At 39.2% G+C, this 19,378-nt stretch overlaps 1 protein-coding gene across 3 annotated transcripts in view; it reads right to left on the bottom strand.

Annotated features, from left to right (window-relative positions):
* Positions 1-660: 660 nt before the first annotated feature.
* The window catches only part of COPS4 (COP9 signalosome subunit 4), a 35,587-nt gene continuing 16,869 nt past the window's right edge, over positions 661-19,378 (bottom strand). The window contains exons 5-11 of one of the 3 annotated variants that reach the window (XM_031010359.3): positions 18,481-18,634; positions 18,152-18,302; positions 12,306-12,476; positions 9,557-9,672; positions 7,592-7,676; positions 3,147-3,294; positions 661-1,162 (exon numbers count right to left, since the gene is read on the bottom strand). In XM_031010359.3, coding sequence (XP_030866219.1) covers positions 1,102-1,162; positions 3,147-3,294; positions 7,592-7,676; positions 9,557-9,672; positions 12,306-12,476; positions 18,152-18,302; positions 18,481-18,634 — 886 coding nt within the window. In that variant the 3' untranslated portion in view covers positions 661-1,101. The remainder of the gene's footprint in view (positions 1,163-3,146; positions 3,295-7,591; positions 7,677-9,556; positions 9,673-12,305; positions 12,477-18,151; positions 18,303-18,480; positions 18,635-19,378) is intronic. The other 2 variants (XM_031010357.3, XM_031010358.3) reach the window with 2 other exon arrangements.

Genomic DNA, 19,378 nt, shown 5'->3' with positions numbered 1-19,378 from the left:
ATAGGAGCTGGGCTGTATTTGAGGTTTACTGTAGCTGTCATTGTTACCATTTTACTTTTTTATATATATTTATTTTTACCGTTTAAGAAAAGATCTAAATAATTACCATTTTGGTGTTCCTACCAGTCACTGACCAGCAGCCTCTTCTCCCAGTAAGCTGATCCCAATTGTGATTCTCTGTATTTGCCTGTCTCTCCAGGGTTTTGAGTGGTGGTTTGTCCTATGACTTTAATTCTTCCACGGATCTAAGAAAAGCCATTGATATTCCAATCTGTACAGTTTTTTGTTTGTTTTTGCTGCGAGGAGGGATGTGACGACTTCCAAGCTCTTTACATGTTGGAGCTGATACTAAAAGTCACCTACACACTTTTTCAAGTCCTTTCCCCATGTTTTTCTATAAAGCTCAGCTAAAATAACCCTCTGTGGAGCCTTCCCTGACTTCTCTCTCCTAACTGAAGAGCTACTCTCTGTGTGCTCTAGTAGCTGGAGCAAATACAAATATTAAACTTACTGTCTCTTGGCTCTTTGACTCTTTGGATGCCTGGAGAACAGGCATTATGACTCATCTTTGTATTTCTAGCATAGGGCATAAATCAATGTCTGCTGAACTGAAGGAAAAGGGAACAAAATACTCTTCGCTAACTAAAAACAAAGTACTACTTTTATTTGGCTCATTTCTCCATTTATTAGAATAACCACATTTGGAGAGGCATGAAGCACTTAAGTTTTACATGACTACAAAGTTATCACAAATCTCAAACTTTTTAGCCACAGATATTTCACCTCTGTTTAAAGAAAAAGCTTTCAAAACATCTGAGTTAGCTTAATACACAGAGACCCTGAAATATATGGGAACTACATATTTTTAAATGCTTGTACTTCCTGCTCTAATAATGTCTTCTTTAAACGGAATCCAGCATAAAAGGGATTGAAATGTATAAGGTCATGATGCAAATGCTTTGGAGATAGTGAAACTGATCTGCACAACATGGAAAAAGATGTCATGTGCACAGAAGTTCTGCAAGGATTCACTGAGCCATCTGGGCTTCCATGGCTTGTGCTGTCCATTCTGGTGCTGTCTGACTAATTTTCTCCAAAAGGTTATTCACTTGGAAACAAAGTGATTGGATCTGCTTGTCCCACGTTGGCAGGGCTTCTCGTGCTAAGGGGAAAAAAATGTACAAAATTAAAATTATTCCTTTGTATTCACAGCAACTGTGAGTTAAAAGATATATACTTTTTACATGCCTATTCTTGGAACAGGCATGTTCCTTTTAAATACCTAAAAAACAGAAAAAAGCTATTCAAAAAAATAAAAACAATAGATACTTTTCTTTTTTGAGATGGAGTCTTGCTCTGTCACTCAGGCTAGACTGCAGTGGCAGAATCTCGGCTCACTGCAACCTCCACCTCCTGAGTTCAAGCGATTCTCCTGACTCAGCCTCCCAAGCAGCTGAGATTACAGGCACCTGCCAACTGCGACTGACTAATTTTTGTATTTCTAGTAGAGATGGGGTTTCACCATTTTGGCCAGGCTGGTCTTGAACTCCTGACCTCATGATCCACCCGCCTTGGCCTGCCAAAGTGCTGGGATTACAGGTATGAGCCACTGCGTCCAGCCAATACTTCTATTAGCTTTTAAAAGTCTAAAACTCAGGCCAGGCATGGTGGCTCACGCCTGTTACCCCAGCATTTTGGGAGGCCGAGGCAGGCGGATCACCTGAGGTCAGGAGTTTGAGACCAGCCCGGCCAACATGGCAAAACCGTGTCTCTACTAAAAATACAAAAATTAAAGAATTAAAAAAAAAGAAAAGAAAAGTAAAAATACAAAAATTAGCCGGGCGTGGTGGCGGGCGCCTGTAATCCCAGCTACTCGAGAGGCTGAGACAGGAGAATCACTTGAACCCAGGAGGTAGAGGTTGCAGTGAGCCAAGATCGTACCACTGCACTCCAGCCTGGGCGACAAGAGTGAAACTCCATCTCCAAAAAAAAAAAAAACAAACAAACAAACAAAAAAACCTCTAAAAAATCTTGGCTAATAAAACTAAGCTATTTAAACAGCAGTTAAGAAAAGTGTTTTTTCTTTTTTTAAATTTCTAGCATTTCAAAAGTACCCAAATTACTGGCACAAGGTATAAAACAAAACAAAACAAATACATACAGATGCATGTTATTACTACTACTAGTGAAAACGAAATAAAACTGACTAACCCAACAACCTCAACCACAACAAAAAAAGACTGAGGCTGTCTTTTCATCACCAAGGCTTGCTGATTCATAAGACACTGCCACCTACTGGGGAAAGCAAGTCTGTTTACACATTCAAATCTGTACTTGACTGAAGGATAAATATCGTAACATTTAAATCCCTCAAAAAAAGTCATCTTGAATCCACCAGGGTTTTCTCTATACCAACACTATACAGTTAGAAATAAAAAATTGAGAGGAATGTCCCATTCAAAACAGCACCAAAATTTACAAAAAAGGGCACATATTTAGTGAAAAAGCAACCTATAAAATCTTTTTTTTTTTTTTTTTTTGAGACGGAGTCTCACTCTGTCACCTGGGCTGGAGTGCAGTGGCGCGATCTCAGCTCACTGCAACCTCCACCTCCCAGGTTCAAGGGATTCTCCTGCTTCAGCCTCCCAAGTAGCTGGGACTACAGGCATGCACCACTACGCCCAGCTAATTTTTGTATTTTTAGTAGAGACGGGGTTTCGCCATGTTGGTTGGCCAGGACAGTCTCGATCTCTTGACCTCGTGATCCACCCGCCTCAGCCTCCCGAAGTGCTGGGATTACAGGCGTGAGCCACTACGCCCAGCCGCAACCTATAAAATCTTAATAAAGGGCAAAAGACAACTTGAGTAGACACAAATCACATTCCCAGGTGGAAATATACAATAACATAAAAATATCAATCCTTCTCCTTTAATAAATAAATTTAAAGAGATCCCAAAGACAACGCCCCCCCTTTTCTTTTCTATTTTGCTTTCTAACCAGGCCAAAATTATTAAAGTTAACATAAAAAAATTGGTGTTTGAGAATGGCCAAGATAATTCTGAAAATGAAAACCAGTGGTGGAATTGAGGTATATACATCCAATGAAATGCTATTCGGCTATAAAAATGAATGAAGCACTGATTACCTGCCATGACATGGATGAACCCTAAAGATACTATGCTGAGTGAAATCAGCCAAAAGGTCACATGTCACATATTGTATGATTCCATTTATATGAACTATCCAGACTAGGTAAATCCAGAGACAGAAGATGGATTGGTGGTTGCCAGAAGCTGGGGGAAGGAAGGAATGGAGAGTAACTGCTTAAAGGGCAAGGGCTTCCTTTGGAAAGATGAAAATGTTGTGAAACTAGACAGAGATAGAGGTTGTACAACATTGTAAATATACTACAGGCCATTGAATTGTTTACTTTAAAATGGCTACTGTTCTGTTAGGTGAATTTCCTTCTTTTTTTCTTTTTTCCTGTAGAAATGGGGTCTCGTTATGTTGCCTAGGCTAGTCTTGAACTCTTGAGCTCAAGCAATTCTTCCACCTCAACCTCCCAAAGCATTGGGGTCACAATCGTAAGCCACTGTGCCCAGCCCATGTGAATTTCAATTTAACAAAAAAAAGTAGTGGGAAGCAGGAGTTGCTTTACCAATACTAAAATTTATTATAAATTTGTTTATTACCATATTATTGCAGATCAGTGGAACCAGAGTACAGAAATAGATGCAAACATATATGTGGAACCTAATCAGATATGTCAAAGATCACAATTTAATCAGAAAGGATGTTTTATTTAATAAATGATACTTGGATAATTGGCTATTCACCTAGAAAAAAACAACTAGACCATAACCTAAAATTATCCACAAAAATGAACTGTAGATGGATTAAATTCCTAAATGTAAAATAATATTAGAAAAATTTAGGAAAACACTAGTTTTATTCCAAGGTAGAAGAGACTTTCTTAATCAATACAGGAAATTCAAAAGCCATAAAATAAAACATTGACCTATTTGAGTGCAAAAAAATTTAAAAATGTGTTTATGTTATGCATTGTCTTCCAGAAGAAAACCTGACAGAATTCGGCCGGGTGCAGTGCAGTGGCTCACGCCTGTAATCCCAGCACTTTGGGAGGCCGAGGCGGGCGGATCACGAGGTCATGAGATCAAGACCATCCTGGCCAACACGGTGAAACCCCATTCCTACTGAAAATACAAAAAATTAGCCGGGCGTGGTGGCAGGCGCCTGTAGTCCCAGCCACTCGGGAGGCTGAGGCAGGAGAATGGCATGAACCTGGAAGACAGAGCTTGCAGTGAGCCGAGATTGCACCACTGCACTCCAGTCTGGCAACAGAGCAAGACTCCATCTCAAAAAAAAAAAAAAAAGCCAGGCACAATAGCTCATACCTATAATCCTAGCACTTTGGAAGGCTGAGGCAGGAGGATCACTTGAGGCCAGGAGCTCAAGACCAGCCTAGGCAACACCACAAGACCCCATCTCAAGAAGAAAAACAACTAGCCAGGTGCGGTGTGTACACCTGTAGTCCTTCCTACCTACTAGGGAGGCTGAAGCAGGAGGACAGCTTGAGCTCAGGAGTTTGAGGCAACAGTGAGCTATGATCATACCACTGCACCTCAGCCTGGGCAACACAGCGAGTTGTCTCTCAAAAAAAAAAAAAATCATTATAACAAAAGCTACAGCAAATTGATACTGGAAGGCCAGAAGGAGAGTTGTGAGGGAAGGGAGGAAATAGACAAGCAACATTAATGCACAGAAGGGGAAATGCTATATTACTCATCATATGCTGTGTTTGTTTATTCAACACTTATTTCTCATTTACAATGTGCCAGACACTGGAACAGATGTTGGATGTACCATGGAAAATAAGACAGACTTAATACCTATCACCAGGAAGCTTAACTTGGAAACAGAAACAGACATTTAGACAAATAGTTACACAACTGAAAATAACTAAGATAAATGCTAGGAAGAAATTCAGGCTGACATGAGAATATATAATTTAAAGCCATATCTAATCTGGAGAGTCAGGAAAATCATTACTGATTAAGGATATTCAAATTGAGACATGGGACAAAGAGAAGATGGCTGGAAAGGGGTAAATATTTCAGAATGTTTGATAGGGGGAAGAATTTGCAATGCTGAAAAAAATAAAAAGAAGACTTATGCAAGAGAAAGCTAGAAAGGACCAGGACCAGCTTTTGGGAGACTTTGTAGAACTTTGTTCTACAAGCAATGGGGAAGACATTCATCACAGTGTAAACAAAAGAATAACATGATTTAACTATTTGTTTATTTCTTTTTTATGCTTGCATTTTTTAAAAGAAAATAATCACTCCAGCTGTACTAGGGAACTGAACTAGAAAGGAGCAATTGTAGATATGAGAAGGAAAGAAAGAGGTTATTTCTCAACACCTGAAGAGGTTATAATAGTAGGGTTCAGAATAGGTTGGTGATAGTAAGAAATGAAGAAAAGGACCCAGTACAGTGGCTCACACCTATAGTCCCAGCACTTCAGGGATTTTGGAGGTTGAGGTGGGAGGATGGTTTGAGCCCAAGGATAAGGAATATTGGAGAAAGCTAACAATACAGTTTCGGGATGGCTGGCTGGTTAGTCGTGGGGGACACACAGGAAGGGAAGATAATAAATTCAGTTTTTGATATGTTCATGCTAAGATGCCCATGAAGCAATCCGGTAGAAACACCTTAGTAGTAAACTAGAACCATGGGGCTGGGACTTAGAATCACTCTAGAAAGGTAAATGTAGGCATTGTCTGCGCAGAGACGGTAACTGAATCAAAGGAAACAGATGAGATTACCCATGGAAACTCAGTAGCATAAGTGGGGAAAGGTCTAGGATTAAGCCCTAAGTAACTAGTATTTAAATTTAAAGGTACTACAGATTCTACAAAGATGACTATGAAGGATAGCTGGAGATATAAGAGGAAAAGTAGAATCGGATGGAAGAGATGACAAAAGTCAAGCTGTGGTGGTGGGGTGAAGGTTCAAAAAGTAGTGAGAGATCAACACTATTTGATATGTTGAAAAGTCAAGATGAGATTTGGAAGATATAAGGATTTTCATTAAAATGAAGGAGTCCTGAGGATGTGTAAATATTGATGGAAAGAAGCCAGTAGGAAAAAAAGGATAAAATCAGACAAAAACAACTGCTAACCTCAGGTTCCTAAACCAGTGTTTTTTGTTGGGAGGGGAAAGGGAAAGGATCAGACAAAAGGTCCAAAGCCCAAGTGGAACAACCAGACAGGGTGACGGAAACCATCTGCAGTAAAACACGAAGGAAGAAAAAGATTCACATCTACATCTAAAATTAAAGTGTTTCTACATCTGATAAAGAAGTTAAAATTTCAAATTGAATGACAGAAAAAAATAACTAAAAAAGGAAATTAAAATATTTCATACTGATGGCTTTTTTCCCCTTTGAAATAGGAAACAAGGTTTTCTACTGAGAATAAATGGGGAGAGAAGCCAGAGATTTAAGAAAAACCAAACCTGAAATAGTCATTGCAAAGTAGGAAAAAGAGTGGACTAGAGAAATGTACCATGAATCCTATGTAGTGCTGAGGACCTGTGACCTCGAATTTAGAGAGGTATCAGCCTGTCTGATGCCTGACTCTTCTCCAGCACAAAAAAGATTATGCTAACTGGAAGAAAACAGAAGAGTCAATGGACCAGAAACTCCAATAAGGTCAAGGAAGAATTGAACTGGGAGTAACGGAGACAGACCACAGACCACTAGAGAAACAAGAAAAAGGTTATGGCCAGAGTGAGATATTTCAAATAAAAATTCTGCAAGTGGAAAAGTTCTGGGTACAGCAAGGTCCAGGGTGTAAATGAGGTGGGAATAAGGAGCTGGGAAGGTATTAGACAATGAAAAAGTCAAGGGATCCACTTACCTGTCTGCCTCCATTAGTTTAATGAGTTGCTGAATAGGAAATGCAACTGTCATTTCCATATGCCTGATACATGGTATGTGGTCAATAAATATTTGATGCATAAATGAATGAACTGATACAACAATTTGAGTTTCAAATTTTTCCTTAACATAGAAAATCCTGCAGTAAGTAGATTCATGAATATAATTTTTTTTTTTTTTTTGAGACAGAGTCTCGCTTTGTCACCCAGGTTGGAGTGCAGTGCTGCAATTTCGGCTCACTGCAAGTTCTGCCTCCTAGGTTTAAGTGATTCTCCTGCCTCAGCCTCCTGAGTAGCTGGGACTACAGGTGCCTGCCACCACACCTGGCTAATTTTTATATTTTTAGTAGAGACCGGGTTTCACCGTGTTGGCCAGGCTGATCTCAAACTCCTGACCTCAAGTGATCCACCTTTCTTGGCCTCCCAAAGTGCTGGGATTACAGGCATGAGCCGCCATGCCCAGCCTCATGAATATAACTTCTTAAAAATTATTTTAAATTATTTCTTTGGGAAATAAGCTCATTTCAGTAGTAAGATTCTGAGTCAAAGGAAATTGTCCAACATGTTTTAATCACAAATATAACAGTTCACTGCTATTTCATTATGACAGAAATACACAAAACCTCTTACTTTCAAAATGAACTATTCCATCGATCTGGTCAATAAATCCATTCATACGTCCTTCAGTTATCATTTGAGATGCTATCTTTTCCGCCTATTGGGGGAAAAAAACTCTCAGAAACTTTATCATATCTTTTAGTTATTCATATATGAAAAGAGAACGGAAAGCTTCTGGTTTAACTACCATCACTAAACTTTACATATATATTAATCTGCCACTAGAAGAGTAAATCTTGTAAATCTGGCTATTTCCCAATTCTTGCTGTGCATAAGCCATTATTTTAGGGTTAACTGGGATCTGTTTTTCTTGTGAGATTTTGGACAAGAATATAACTACCATTTTCTCCTCTGCTCAAAAGCAAACTATCAATTTTTCTTCTTACTAGGATCCACACCTCAAAAAAACCCAAACTAGTTTTTCTTATTTTATTTCAATTTCCACAGTATTTGCTACCCCAGAAACTCTTTAAAAATTGAAAGGTAGATGGTGAAATTCAAAAAGAAATTGAAAGGGTTTAAAAGACAATTAAAAGAAAGCAAAAGGTCTACTACCTAACTCCTGAAGACATACTTAATGTTTACTATGCATAAGCAAACTGGATTGTGACCTGGTCATTTATTAATTTTGACCATCTTCACAATCAATCCTATCAATCCTGAACAGATTGTGACTAGCATTTATTGTTAAAAATATATTCACCTCCAATAGTCTCAGCAAGAGATCATACCTTAAAGCCTCAAGAAGAAAGTCTCTTTTAATGGTAACTTAAACCTTGACTCCCAAATTGTTCTTCCTTTACTGTGTATTGAATGTGTACAAGTAAAGGAATTGTTAGAAAATTCTAATTAAAATTTCATTGCCATGCCAGGCACAATGGCTCATGCCTGTAATCCCAGCACTTTGGGAGGCCGAAGCAGGAGGATCACTTGGGACCAGGAGTTCAAGACTAGCCTGGGCAACATAGCAAGACCCTTTTTCTTTAAAAAAAAAAAAAAAAAAAAAAAGGGCTGGGCGTGGTGACTCACACTTGTAATCCCAGCACTTTGGGAGTCTGAGGCAGGTGGATCATAAGGTCAGGAATTTGAGACCAGCCTGGCCAACACAGTTCCTCTACTAAAAATACAAAAATTAGCTGGGCTTGGTGGTGTAATCTCAGCTACTCAGGAGGCTGAGGTAGAAGAATCGCCTGAAGCTGGGAGGCAGAGGTTGCAGTGAACTGAGATTGCAGCACTGCACTCCAGCCTGGGCAACAGAGCTAGAGTCCGTCTCGGGGGAAAACAAACAAACAAAAAAATTAGCCATGGTGGTGATGTGTACTTGTAGTACCAGCTACTTGGGAGTCTGAGGCAGGAAGATTGCTTGAAGCCATGAGTCTGAAGCAGCAGTAAGCTATGATCACGCCACTGCACTCCAGCCTGGGTGACAGAGCAAGACCCTGTCTCTAAAAACAAAAAAAAATAAAAAAATAAACAGACAAAAAATTTCACTGCCAGAGAAAAGGGGATGTGACCCATAACTGCATGACTTTTAAGGTTTATAAATTAGCTAAAAGTAAGGTTGCTTAATTTTATTTAAAGTTAAGAGAATATTTTGTAAATGATACCTGCAATACTCTCTGAATGTCATTGGTACTTTGTTGGATTTAAACAGACACCAAACAAAGACATTCTCAGAAAATGGGTGTCATAACCTGAAACTCCTGAAAGACTTCTATTCTAGGTCACTTTATCACAAAACACAATTTAAAACACCAAAAAACACTAAGACAATTCCACTAATAAACACTAGGCCTATTTTAACTTCTAAAGAATGTATTTACTTGTGGCTTTTTAGGTGTAATTCTGTTGTTGTTTCCAACATTTATCTTGTTGGAAGATAATAAATGTTGTTTCCAACATTTATTTTATTTTCTCATTATTTTAATAGTTTCATCTCTTAACTTTTTTTCAAATGTATTGGAATTAAGAAGATACCTTAGCTGCAGGGATCTCTAAAAGAGCTCCAAGTTCTTCGAAGGTAATATTATTATATAATTTGCTTGCAGACAACAAATTGTGTTCAATAACAGCTCTGTCCAAGATGCTGGAACCTTAAACATAAATAAGACAGTTACAAGTTTGAAACTAGTTTTATACTCTAAAAAGATGCATCATTTTTTTCTGAAAATGTCTAGGCATGTAATAACTCATCCTCTTTAACTCCTCTGATCAAAATTTTAAAAGTAGCCAATATATGATGTAGTTTCATTAATGTACAATTAAATAAAAATAACATTTAGCAAATGAGTGATTGGCAAGTAATTATTAAGCATATAGATCTAACCCCTTTGGGTTTAGAATCTTGCTTCTTCAGGCTATCAAATTAACTTTTTTTTTTTTGAGACAGAGTTTCATTCTGTTGCCCAGACTGGAATGCAGTGGCACAATCTCTGCTCACTGCAACCTCCGCCTCCCTGGTTCAAGCGATTCTCATGCCTAAGTATCCTGAGCAGCTGGGACTACAGGTGTGCACCACTACACCCAGCTTATTTTTTGTATTTTTAGTAGGGACAGGGTTTCGTCATGTTGGCCAGGCAGTTCCCACCTACCCTCAAGTGATGCGCCCACCTGGGCCTCCCAATGTGCTGCGATTACAGGCATGAGCCGCGGCACCAGCCCATTAACTTTTCTTTCTACAAGCATAAACTTTTACTAGCAAGCAGCAGCACAACAATCATGCAACCTGTTCTGCAAGCTTGATAAAGTGATCTCTATTCTTTTGGGCACTCCAGGAGCATCAAACCAAGGCAAATGTGAGAAATATCCAGATCCAGATCCAGGATCAGGCTAACCCTCCTGAAAGATCAGGCATAAAATCCTCTTTTAAGTGAGGTCATACAGTATCTCATAATGTTCTGGACCCAAGGTCCTACTTTGAATGTATTAGACCACTGGGCTCACCCAATGCTTACATAGTTCTGCTGAACATTTAACTACTGTAATGAGTGCAGGGGACAAAATATACTTGGAGACTTCAAGGGAAGTATTCTGAGAACCTCTTTTTCTTACAATGCCTCACTTCTCCTTTTCCAAAATTCCACCCACGATCTGCTAGTTTTTCACTTAACTCCTATCTCCCAGTCTACCTTGCTGCTTCCTCCTTCTTTTCCTTCTCCCAAATATTAGAGGGCTTAATTTTGCACTTTCATCTCTTTTTATACTACATTGTCTCAATACCATCAAAATGATGATAATGATCAGACACATATCTCTAATCTAAATCTCCCTTTTGAATTCAGACTTACACAGCCAACTACCTAAATTAAATATCCAATCCAGTAATTTTATAAATATCTCAAATTTAATATGTTCAAAAAAGCAGGCAGGTGCAGTGGCTTATCCCTATCATCCCAGCACTTTGGGAAGCCAAGATGGGAGGACTGCTTGAGCCCAGGAGTTCAAGACCAGCCTGGGCAACATGGAGAGACCCTGTCTCCACAAAAAAATTTAAAAATTAGCAGGGTGTGGTGGCACACGCCTAAGCTTCTGGGGAGGTGGAGGTGGAAGGATCCCCAAGAGGTCGAGGCTGCAGTGAGCTATGGCATCATGCCAGCGCCAGCCTGGGCAAAAGAGTGAGACCCTGTCTCAAAAAAAAGTGACCCTGTCACTGAAACCGGAGTGCAGTGGGGCAATCACGGCTCACTGTAGCCTTGACCCCCTGGGCTCAAGCAATCCTCCCACCTCAGCCTCCCGAGTAGCTAGAACTACAGGTATGTACCACCATGCTTAGCTGTTTTTCTTTATATTTTGTAGAGATGAGGCCTCACTATGTTGCACAGGTTGGTCTGAAACTCCCAGGCTGAAGAGATCCTCCCCCCTTAGCCTCCCAAAGTGCTGGGATTACAGGCATGAGCCACCATACCCAGCCATAATATATATATTTTTAAGTAGTACAGCAGTATACCCAGTTAAAAGGATTGTATTGCCAGGCACTGTGGCTCACGCCTGTAATCTCATCACTTTGAGACTGAGGGGGGCGAATCACCTGAGGTCAGGAGTCCGAGATCAGCCTGAGCAACATCCGTCTCTACTAAAATTACAAAATTAGCCGGGCGTGGTGGCGCATGCCTATAATCCCAGCTACTTGGGAGGCTGAAGTAGGAGAATCACTTGAACCCGGGAGGCAGAGGTTGTGGTGAACCGAGATCGCACCATTGCACTCCAGCCTGGGCGACAAGAGTAAAACTCTGTCTCAAAAAATAAAATAAAAAATAGGCCGGGCGTGGTGGCTCATGCCTGTAATCCCAGCACTTTGGGAGGCCGAGGCAGGCGGATTACGAGGTCAGGAGATCGAGACCATCCTGGCTAACACGGTGAAACCCCATCTCTACTAAAAGTACAAAAAATTAGCCAGGCGTGGTGGCGGGCGCCTGTAGTCCCAGCTACTCGGGAGGCTGAGGCAGGAGAATGGTATGAACCCAGGAGGTGGAGTTTGCAGTGAGCCGAGATCATGCCATTGTGCCACTGCACTCCAGCCTGGGTGACAGAGCAAGACTCTGTCTCAAAAAAAATTTTATAAATTAAAAAAAAATTTTTTTAAATAAAAACAATTCCTCTTTTTTTATAAGGAAGTGTTATATAGAATTATTATTAAAAGATAGCAAGATACTTCTAATTTAACATGACTTTCACTAGTCTGTACCTAAATATTGACTACCATATACACATAAGACAGGATCATTACCATCAGCTGTAGTTGCTTTTTGGTGAGGCATCAGCATGGCAGCAAATTCTTGAAGTTGATTTCCTCTGATGATCCTATCTAGATACATTTTCTCTAGGATCCCATAGGCAGCAAGTTGCTGGCACCTTTCATCCTTAAAAAGAGTAGCTAGCATCCGAGAACGCTGCTGTCCTAAGAGAAATAAATAAGCATCAAATTTCACAATGTTATTTTCACAATGTTTCTTTAGGAAAAAAAAACCTATCTTATGACCTCATTTTTGTCTACTAAATATACAGCCAGTATTCATTATTCATGGTAATTATGGTCTGCAGTCACTGCCGACGCTGAATTATCAAACACTAAACTGCTGCTCCTATGGGAATACAAAGCTAGGTTCCTGTGAGCATCTGGTCACAACATTTTTGTCAATGAATTAATCTGTAACCTTGTTTTATGTGTGTTTCTGTTTAGAGACATCCTATTTAATACATATTGTTGATTCATTAACATTGAACTCACAGCCAACACTATAAATCATACTTAAATGAAGCTATCTAACACACGTATTTTCTCCATAGGGCACTTAAGAACACCCCCCAGACAGCGCTTCAGCACTATGGCTGGGTGCCATTTTAAACAGCAAAATCACTGGTAACAGAACGAAAGTGTGAAAAACATGATCTTAAACAGACCATGAAAAGGACATTTGTGTACAGTATAAAAGTAAAAAAACAAGCAGGGAATCTACATGTTCAACCTCGGGTGGAAACATGTGTCAGGACATTCAAATGTTTTTCCACCCTGCACATACCTGCAAATGACAGTGGAAGTGCTGCAAGTATTGACTTTGGGGATATGAATAAATTTTACCAAGGAGGATAATTCAGAAACATGGAATCCACAGATAAAGAAGAGCAACTATACAGTCATACATGAAGAATTTCGGGCCAAAATGTTACAAGCGGTTGGAAGAACAGGTGATTTCTATTTTTCTTTTCTTATCTGTACTTCTACAATAAACATTAATTATTTCGTTAATAAAAATTTATAAAAGAAAAAATATTTATCTGATAGGAGACTTAATATTCATAGTTTCAATTTATATTTTTAAGGAACTTTAGTGACAACTGATAACATTAAAAAAATCAAACTCATGAAAATGATCCTATCAACAACGGTTTTCTTTCTAAATGTATTTCTAGCTCTTTACACCAAAAGAGCCTAAACACAATGACACCGAGAAGCAATGAGCATATCTACTGTCCATATCTTGGTAGCCCATTAAAAAGAACTAGGGATCCTTGAAAAATATCTGATTTCAAGTCTGAGGCAGGCAAAATACAAGATAAATCCAAGTTCCTTTTTCTGCTAATTCACAGGGAAGTATTCAAAGATTAATGGGGCCATGTCAAAAAGATGTAACTGGCCAGGCACAGTGGCTCATGCCTATAATCCCAGCACTTTGAGAGACCAAGATGGAGGGACTGCTTGAGGCCAGACTACTCTGGCCAACATAGCAAGACCTCATCTCCATCTAAAAAAAAACAAAACGACATAATCTAGTCATGATTGGAACAATTTAAACATCAAAAAGAGTAACAATTGTAATTGATTGTCATACCCTGAATAAATAAAAAGCTGTGTCAAATATACAAGAATGTTCATAGCAGTTCTATTCCTAGCAGCCAATAAGAAATTAAGATACATGAATTGTGGTATATTCATACAATGGAATACTAAATAACAAGGAAAATGAAGAAAGTACAAATACACATAGCCATAATGATAAATTTCATAAATTTGAGCAAAAGAAGACAAGAATGAATACACTATATGATTTCATTTATAAAAAAATAAGAAGGCTAATATATACTAGCCATTATTCTTGTAGGGTTAGGAGTTGGGGCTAGTGACTGGAAGAAAGCACAAAGAAGGAGGGGTGTTGGCAATATTTTGTTTCTTGTTCTGGATGCTGGTTACATGGAGGTGTTCAGTTTGTGAAAATTCATCAAGCTGTATACTTTTCATGTGTACTTTTCCTGTGTACATATCATACCAACAGAAAATATGCAGAAAAAAAAGTACAAAGTAAAAAGTTCAAAATAAAAGTACAAAAAAGGAAAAAAAAAAGTTCATGCAGAAGAATAGAATGAGCAAATCACCATTTTGTAACATAGAATGTAATGAATGACCCAAGCAAGTATTATTATTATTATTATTATTATTATTATTATTATTATTTTTGAGACAGAGTTTCGCTCCTGTTACCCAGGCTGGAGTGCAATGGCGCGATCTCGGCTCACTGCAACCTCTGCCTCCCGGGTTCAAATGATTCTCCTGCCTCAGCCTCCCAAGTAGCTGGGATTACAGGCATATGCCACCACGCCCGGCTAATTTTGTATTTTCAGTAGAAATGAGGTTTCTCCATGTTAGTCAGGCTGGTCTCAAACTCCCGACCTCAGTGATCCGCCCACCTCGGCCTCCCAAAAGTGCTGGGATTACAGGCGTGAGCCACTGCGCCTGGCCCCAAGCAAGGATTCTTAATGGCTGCTAACTTATTATGTTAAAGAAAGTAGAAAACAGAATTTTTCGTGTCATGGAATGCAAAAAACTTAAAGATATGGTTTCAGATTCCACATTGCAACTAATCTGTAAGAAACTATACCATCTGTCGGCCAGGCACGGTGGCTCATGCCTTTAATCCCAGCACTTTGGGAGGCCGAGGTGAGTAGATCACGAGGTCAGGAGATCGACACCATCCTGGCTAACGCGGCGAAACCCCGTCTCTACTAAAAAATACAAAAAATTAGCCTGGCGTCAGGAGAATGGCTGAACCTGGGAGGCGGAGCTTGCAGTGAGCCGAGATCGTGCCACTGCACTCCAGCCTGGGCGACAGAGGAAGATTCCATCTCAAAAAAAAAAAAAAAATTAGCTGCGCGTGGTGGCGGGCACCTGTAGTCCCAGCTACTCGGGAGGCTGAGGCAGGAGAATGGCGTGAACCCAGGAAGCGGAGCTTGCAGTGAGCCGAGATAGCGCCACTGCACTCCAGCCTGGGCAAAAGAGCGAGACTCCATCTCAAAAAAAAAAAAAAAAAAAGAACTATACCATCTGTCAAGTATACTATCAAAGAATATCCACAATTACCTGAAAATGCGATTAAAATGTGCTTGTCTTTTCCAGCTACACATCTGTGTGAGGCTGAATTTTCTTCATATACTTTAACTAAAACAACCTATTAAAACGGAGGGAATGCGGCAGTACCTATAAGAATGGAACTGTTTCGGCCGGGTGCGGTGGCTCACACCTGTAATCCCAGCACTTTGGGAGGCGGAGGAGGGCGGATCACAAGGTCAGGAAATCGAGACCATCCTGGCTAACATGGTGAAACCCCGTCTCTACTAAAACATACAAAAAATTAGCCAGGTGTGGTGGCGGGCGCCTGCAGTCCCAGCTACTCGGGAGGCTGAGGCAGGAGAATGGCATGAACCTGGGAGGCTGAGCTTGCAGTGAGCCGAGATCACGCCACTGCACTCCAGCCTGGGCAACAGAGTGAGACTCCGTTTCAAAAAAAAAACAAAACAAAAAAAAGAATTGAGCTGTTTCCTATTAAGCTAGACATTGAAAAAAAATTTTAAATGTAAAACAATTCCATTCCCAGTAACATTTTTTGCTTTGGAAAAATATAATTGTTTTTCATAAAAGTATGTCATTTATGTTTATATGTAATGGGTCTATTACTGTTACTTTAAAATAAATTAATAAATTGTCTTAAATTACTCATTTAATTTCTAATAATCAGTAGATAGAATCTACATAAACAGGAGCTTTCCGGTTCTCAATACTTTTTCCGAGTGTAAAGGGGTCCTGACACCAAGAAATTTGAGAACCTAAAGTACTGAAAGAAAACATGGGGGGATTTAAAACTACATATAATTTCAGAGTAGGGAAGACTTTTCTAAGCAAGTCAACAAAACCTTGAAGCCATTAAAGAAAGACTAATAAATGTAATTAAGTAAACACTAAAAGGTTCTGCATGGCAAAAATGTCATAAACAAAACCAAAAAGATGACAAGTTAGGAAAAATTTTAATTTTCCTTTATATCTAAAGAGCTTCCACAAGCCACCAAGAAAGGACAAACAACTCAAAAAATGGCCAGTCAACATAAATGTATAATTCACTCAATAAAGAAATATAGATTTTTCAACAATTTTTTTAAACATACGAAAAATGCTCAAGAGCATTCATAAATACAAATTAAAACTAAAGTGAGATACTGTTTTTCATCTACCAGATCAGAAAAGATAAAAGAATGTGATAATACCTGTGTAAGAAATCAGGTGCTCACGAATGTTTTTGTTTGGAGTGTAATAGTATAGGGCAATGTGGAACGTCTATCAAAAATTCAAAAGTATGTACCTTTGGATCCAGAAAGTTAACCTATACATATACTCATACATGTGCATAATCACTATAGTGTTGTGACTGACTAAATGAATTATGATAAAGCCAGACAATAGAAAACCAAAAAGAATGAGTTATATGTACTGACATGTAAAGATCACTATGATGTATACAGTTACAATAAAAAGGCAAGTTGCAAAAGTGTGTATATGCTACCATTTGTATTGAAAGATAGGTAAGAAACCAGTAAAAGTTCTTTAGAAAAAGAAGCAGTACCATGTTCATGTACTGCCTTTTCAGTAACAAAAAATAAAATAAATAAGATAACTAGTCTATAAAGAATAAAATGGGATGGGCGTGGTGGCTCACATCTGTAATCTCAGCACTTTGGGAGGCCAAGGCAGGTGGATCACTTGAGCCCAGGAGCTCAAGACCAGACTGGGCAATATGAAGAAACCCCATCTCTAGAAAAATACAAAAAAATTAGCCAGGCATGGTGGTGTGCACCTGTAGTCCCAGCTACTTGGGAGGCTGAAGTGGGAGGATCACTTGAGCCCAGGAGATTGAGGCTGCAGTAAGCAGTGACTGTGCCACTGCACTCCAGCCTGGGTGATAGAGCAATTTAAGAAAAGCTATGGTTTAGAATTAGCATTTCCTCTTAATACCCATTCTACTTCATAAGTGATTTACATGCTAAAATTCAGTAAAAAGAACAAACAATATTTGTTACACGTATTGAAGAAAAGGATAAATGCCAGGTCTAAAACTAAGGCTTGAAGGTTAAAAAAAAAAACCCAAAAGCAGTGCATTAATTATCATTTCATCAATCTATACATTTTAATTTTTGTTTCACTCTGCGTAATTCTCACTTAAGTTGATATCCACTTCTTTAGTGAAATTTTAGAACTTTACATTATCTCTTTTAACTATTCTTTTTTTTTTTTTTTTGAGACACAGTCTCGCTCTGTCGCCCTGGCTGGAGTGCAGTGGCCCAATCTTGGCTCACTACAAGCTCCATCTCCTGGATTCACGCCATTCTCCTGCCTCAGCCTCCCCCACAGCTGGGACTACAGGCGCCTGCCACCACGCCCGGCTAATTTTTTGTATTTTTTAGTAGAGATGGGGTTTCACCATGTTAGCCAGGATGGTCTCGATCTCCTGACCTCGTGATCCACCCGCCTCGGCCTCCCAAAGTGCTGGGATTACAAGCATGAGCCACCGCGCCCGGCCCTCTTTTAACTATTCTTAACACGTATGCATAATAGGCTGATATAAGCATATTAAATTATTTAACAAATCATTTTATTTCTGTTTTTAAACACTTAAACTACATTTACCATAACTGTATTATGAAGACATCCTTTTGAAGAATAGTTCCTTGCTAAATTTTCCAACAGTAACCAACCTAAAGTTATTAAGCAAAGATAACTGTTCATTTAAATATAAATTATTACGTGTTTACCTGCTGATGCTAAGATCGTACAGTGCAAAGCATGTTTTAAGGCCTCTAGTCTTTCACTTTCGTGGACTATTGTCTTGTAAGAGAGCTCATTGTACCTTTGTGCAGCTTCAATGAATTTTCTTCTATAATCAAGAACACGTGCATAGCATACCTAACAGAGGGAAATGTTTCAATTAGGGGACAAATTAAAAAGCAAGAGTTAAAAAAAAACAAAACAAAACAGAGAAACAATTTCTAATATTTAAGAGCATCTATCAGATGTCCTAGAACATCTTAGTATGTTACAATTCTCCAATACAAAATTAATTCCAAATCAACTCATCTGTTACCTTATAATGTATCTGTAATTGTTCATTGGTTGATTCATTCTGAAGCAACGATGCTCGATTTATGTAAGCCTCCGCCTGGACTGGATCATCATCCTCCAGATATAGCCTAGCAATCTTCAAGTAAGTCTCCAGTTTATAATCTACATTGTACTGTCTAGGATGTAACAGAAAAACACATAATGACTCAACATTTTGTCAAGAAAATTTTAGGAATAATAGAAGATATGTTGTTTTTTCCTGATATATATTCTGGTACCATAAGGGAATCAAACTTTTTTTTTTTTTTGAGACGGAGTCTTGCTCTGTTGCCCAGGCTGGAGTGCAGTGGTGCAATATTGGCTCACTGCAAACTCCCCCTCCCGGGTTCACGCCATTCTCCCGCCTCAGCCTCCCAAGTAGCTGGGACTACAGGCACCAGCCACCACGCCCAGCTAATGTTTTGTATTTTTTAGTAGAGATGGGGTTTCATCGTGTTAGCCAGGATGGTTTCGATCTCCTGACCTCGTGATCCACCCGCCTCAGCCCCCCAAAGTGCTGGGATTACAGGCACGAGCCACCGTGCCTGGCCGGGAATCAAACTTTTTACTGCATTACACAAAAACTAAAAAGTTTTATTGAATTTTTATTATCATTAATCACATTATATCTTAGCTGCTTTTAATCCTCAGATAATCTGACAAGCTAAAGATCTTAAAAGAACAACTGCCCAGTTTAGGGGTATATCATATATGACTAGTGGGACAACCTTCCTAGAAAATAACTGGGAAATACGCTCTCCAACCATCCTTTGAATCCTTTAAAATGCATATACCCTTAACCCACTATACATTTACCTTTAGAAAATAAATCCTAAGGCCGGGCGTGGTGGCTCATGCCTGTATTTCCAGCAATTTGGGAT

The sequence above is a fragment of the Gorilla gorilla genome, chromosome 3, assembly GCF_029281585.2.
Source record: "Gorilla gorilla gorilla isolate KB3781 chromosome 3, NHGRI_mGorGor1-v2.1_pri, whole genome shotgun sequence".
NCBI classification, from domain to species: domain Eukaryota; kingdom Metazoa; phylum Chordata; class Mammalia; order Primates; family Hominidae; genus Gorilla; species Gorilla gorilla.
The sequence above is the reverse complement of the archived record's forward strand: the minus strand, read 5'-3'. Positions and strand labels throughout refer to the sequence as shown.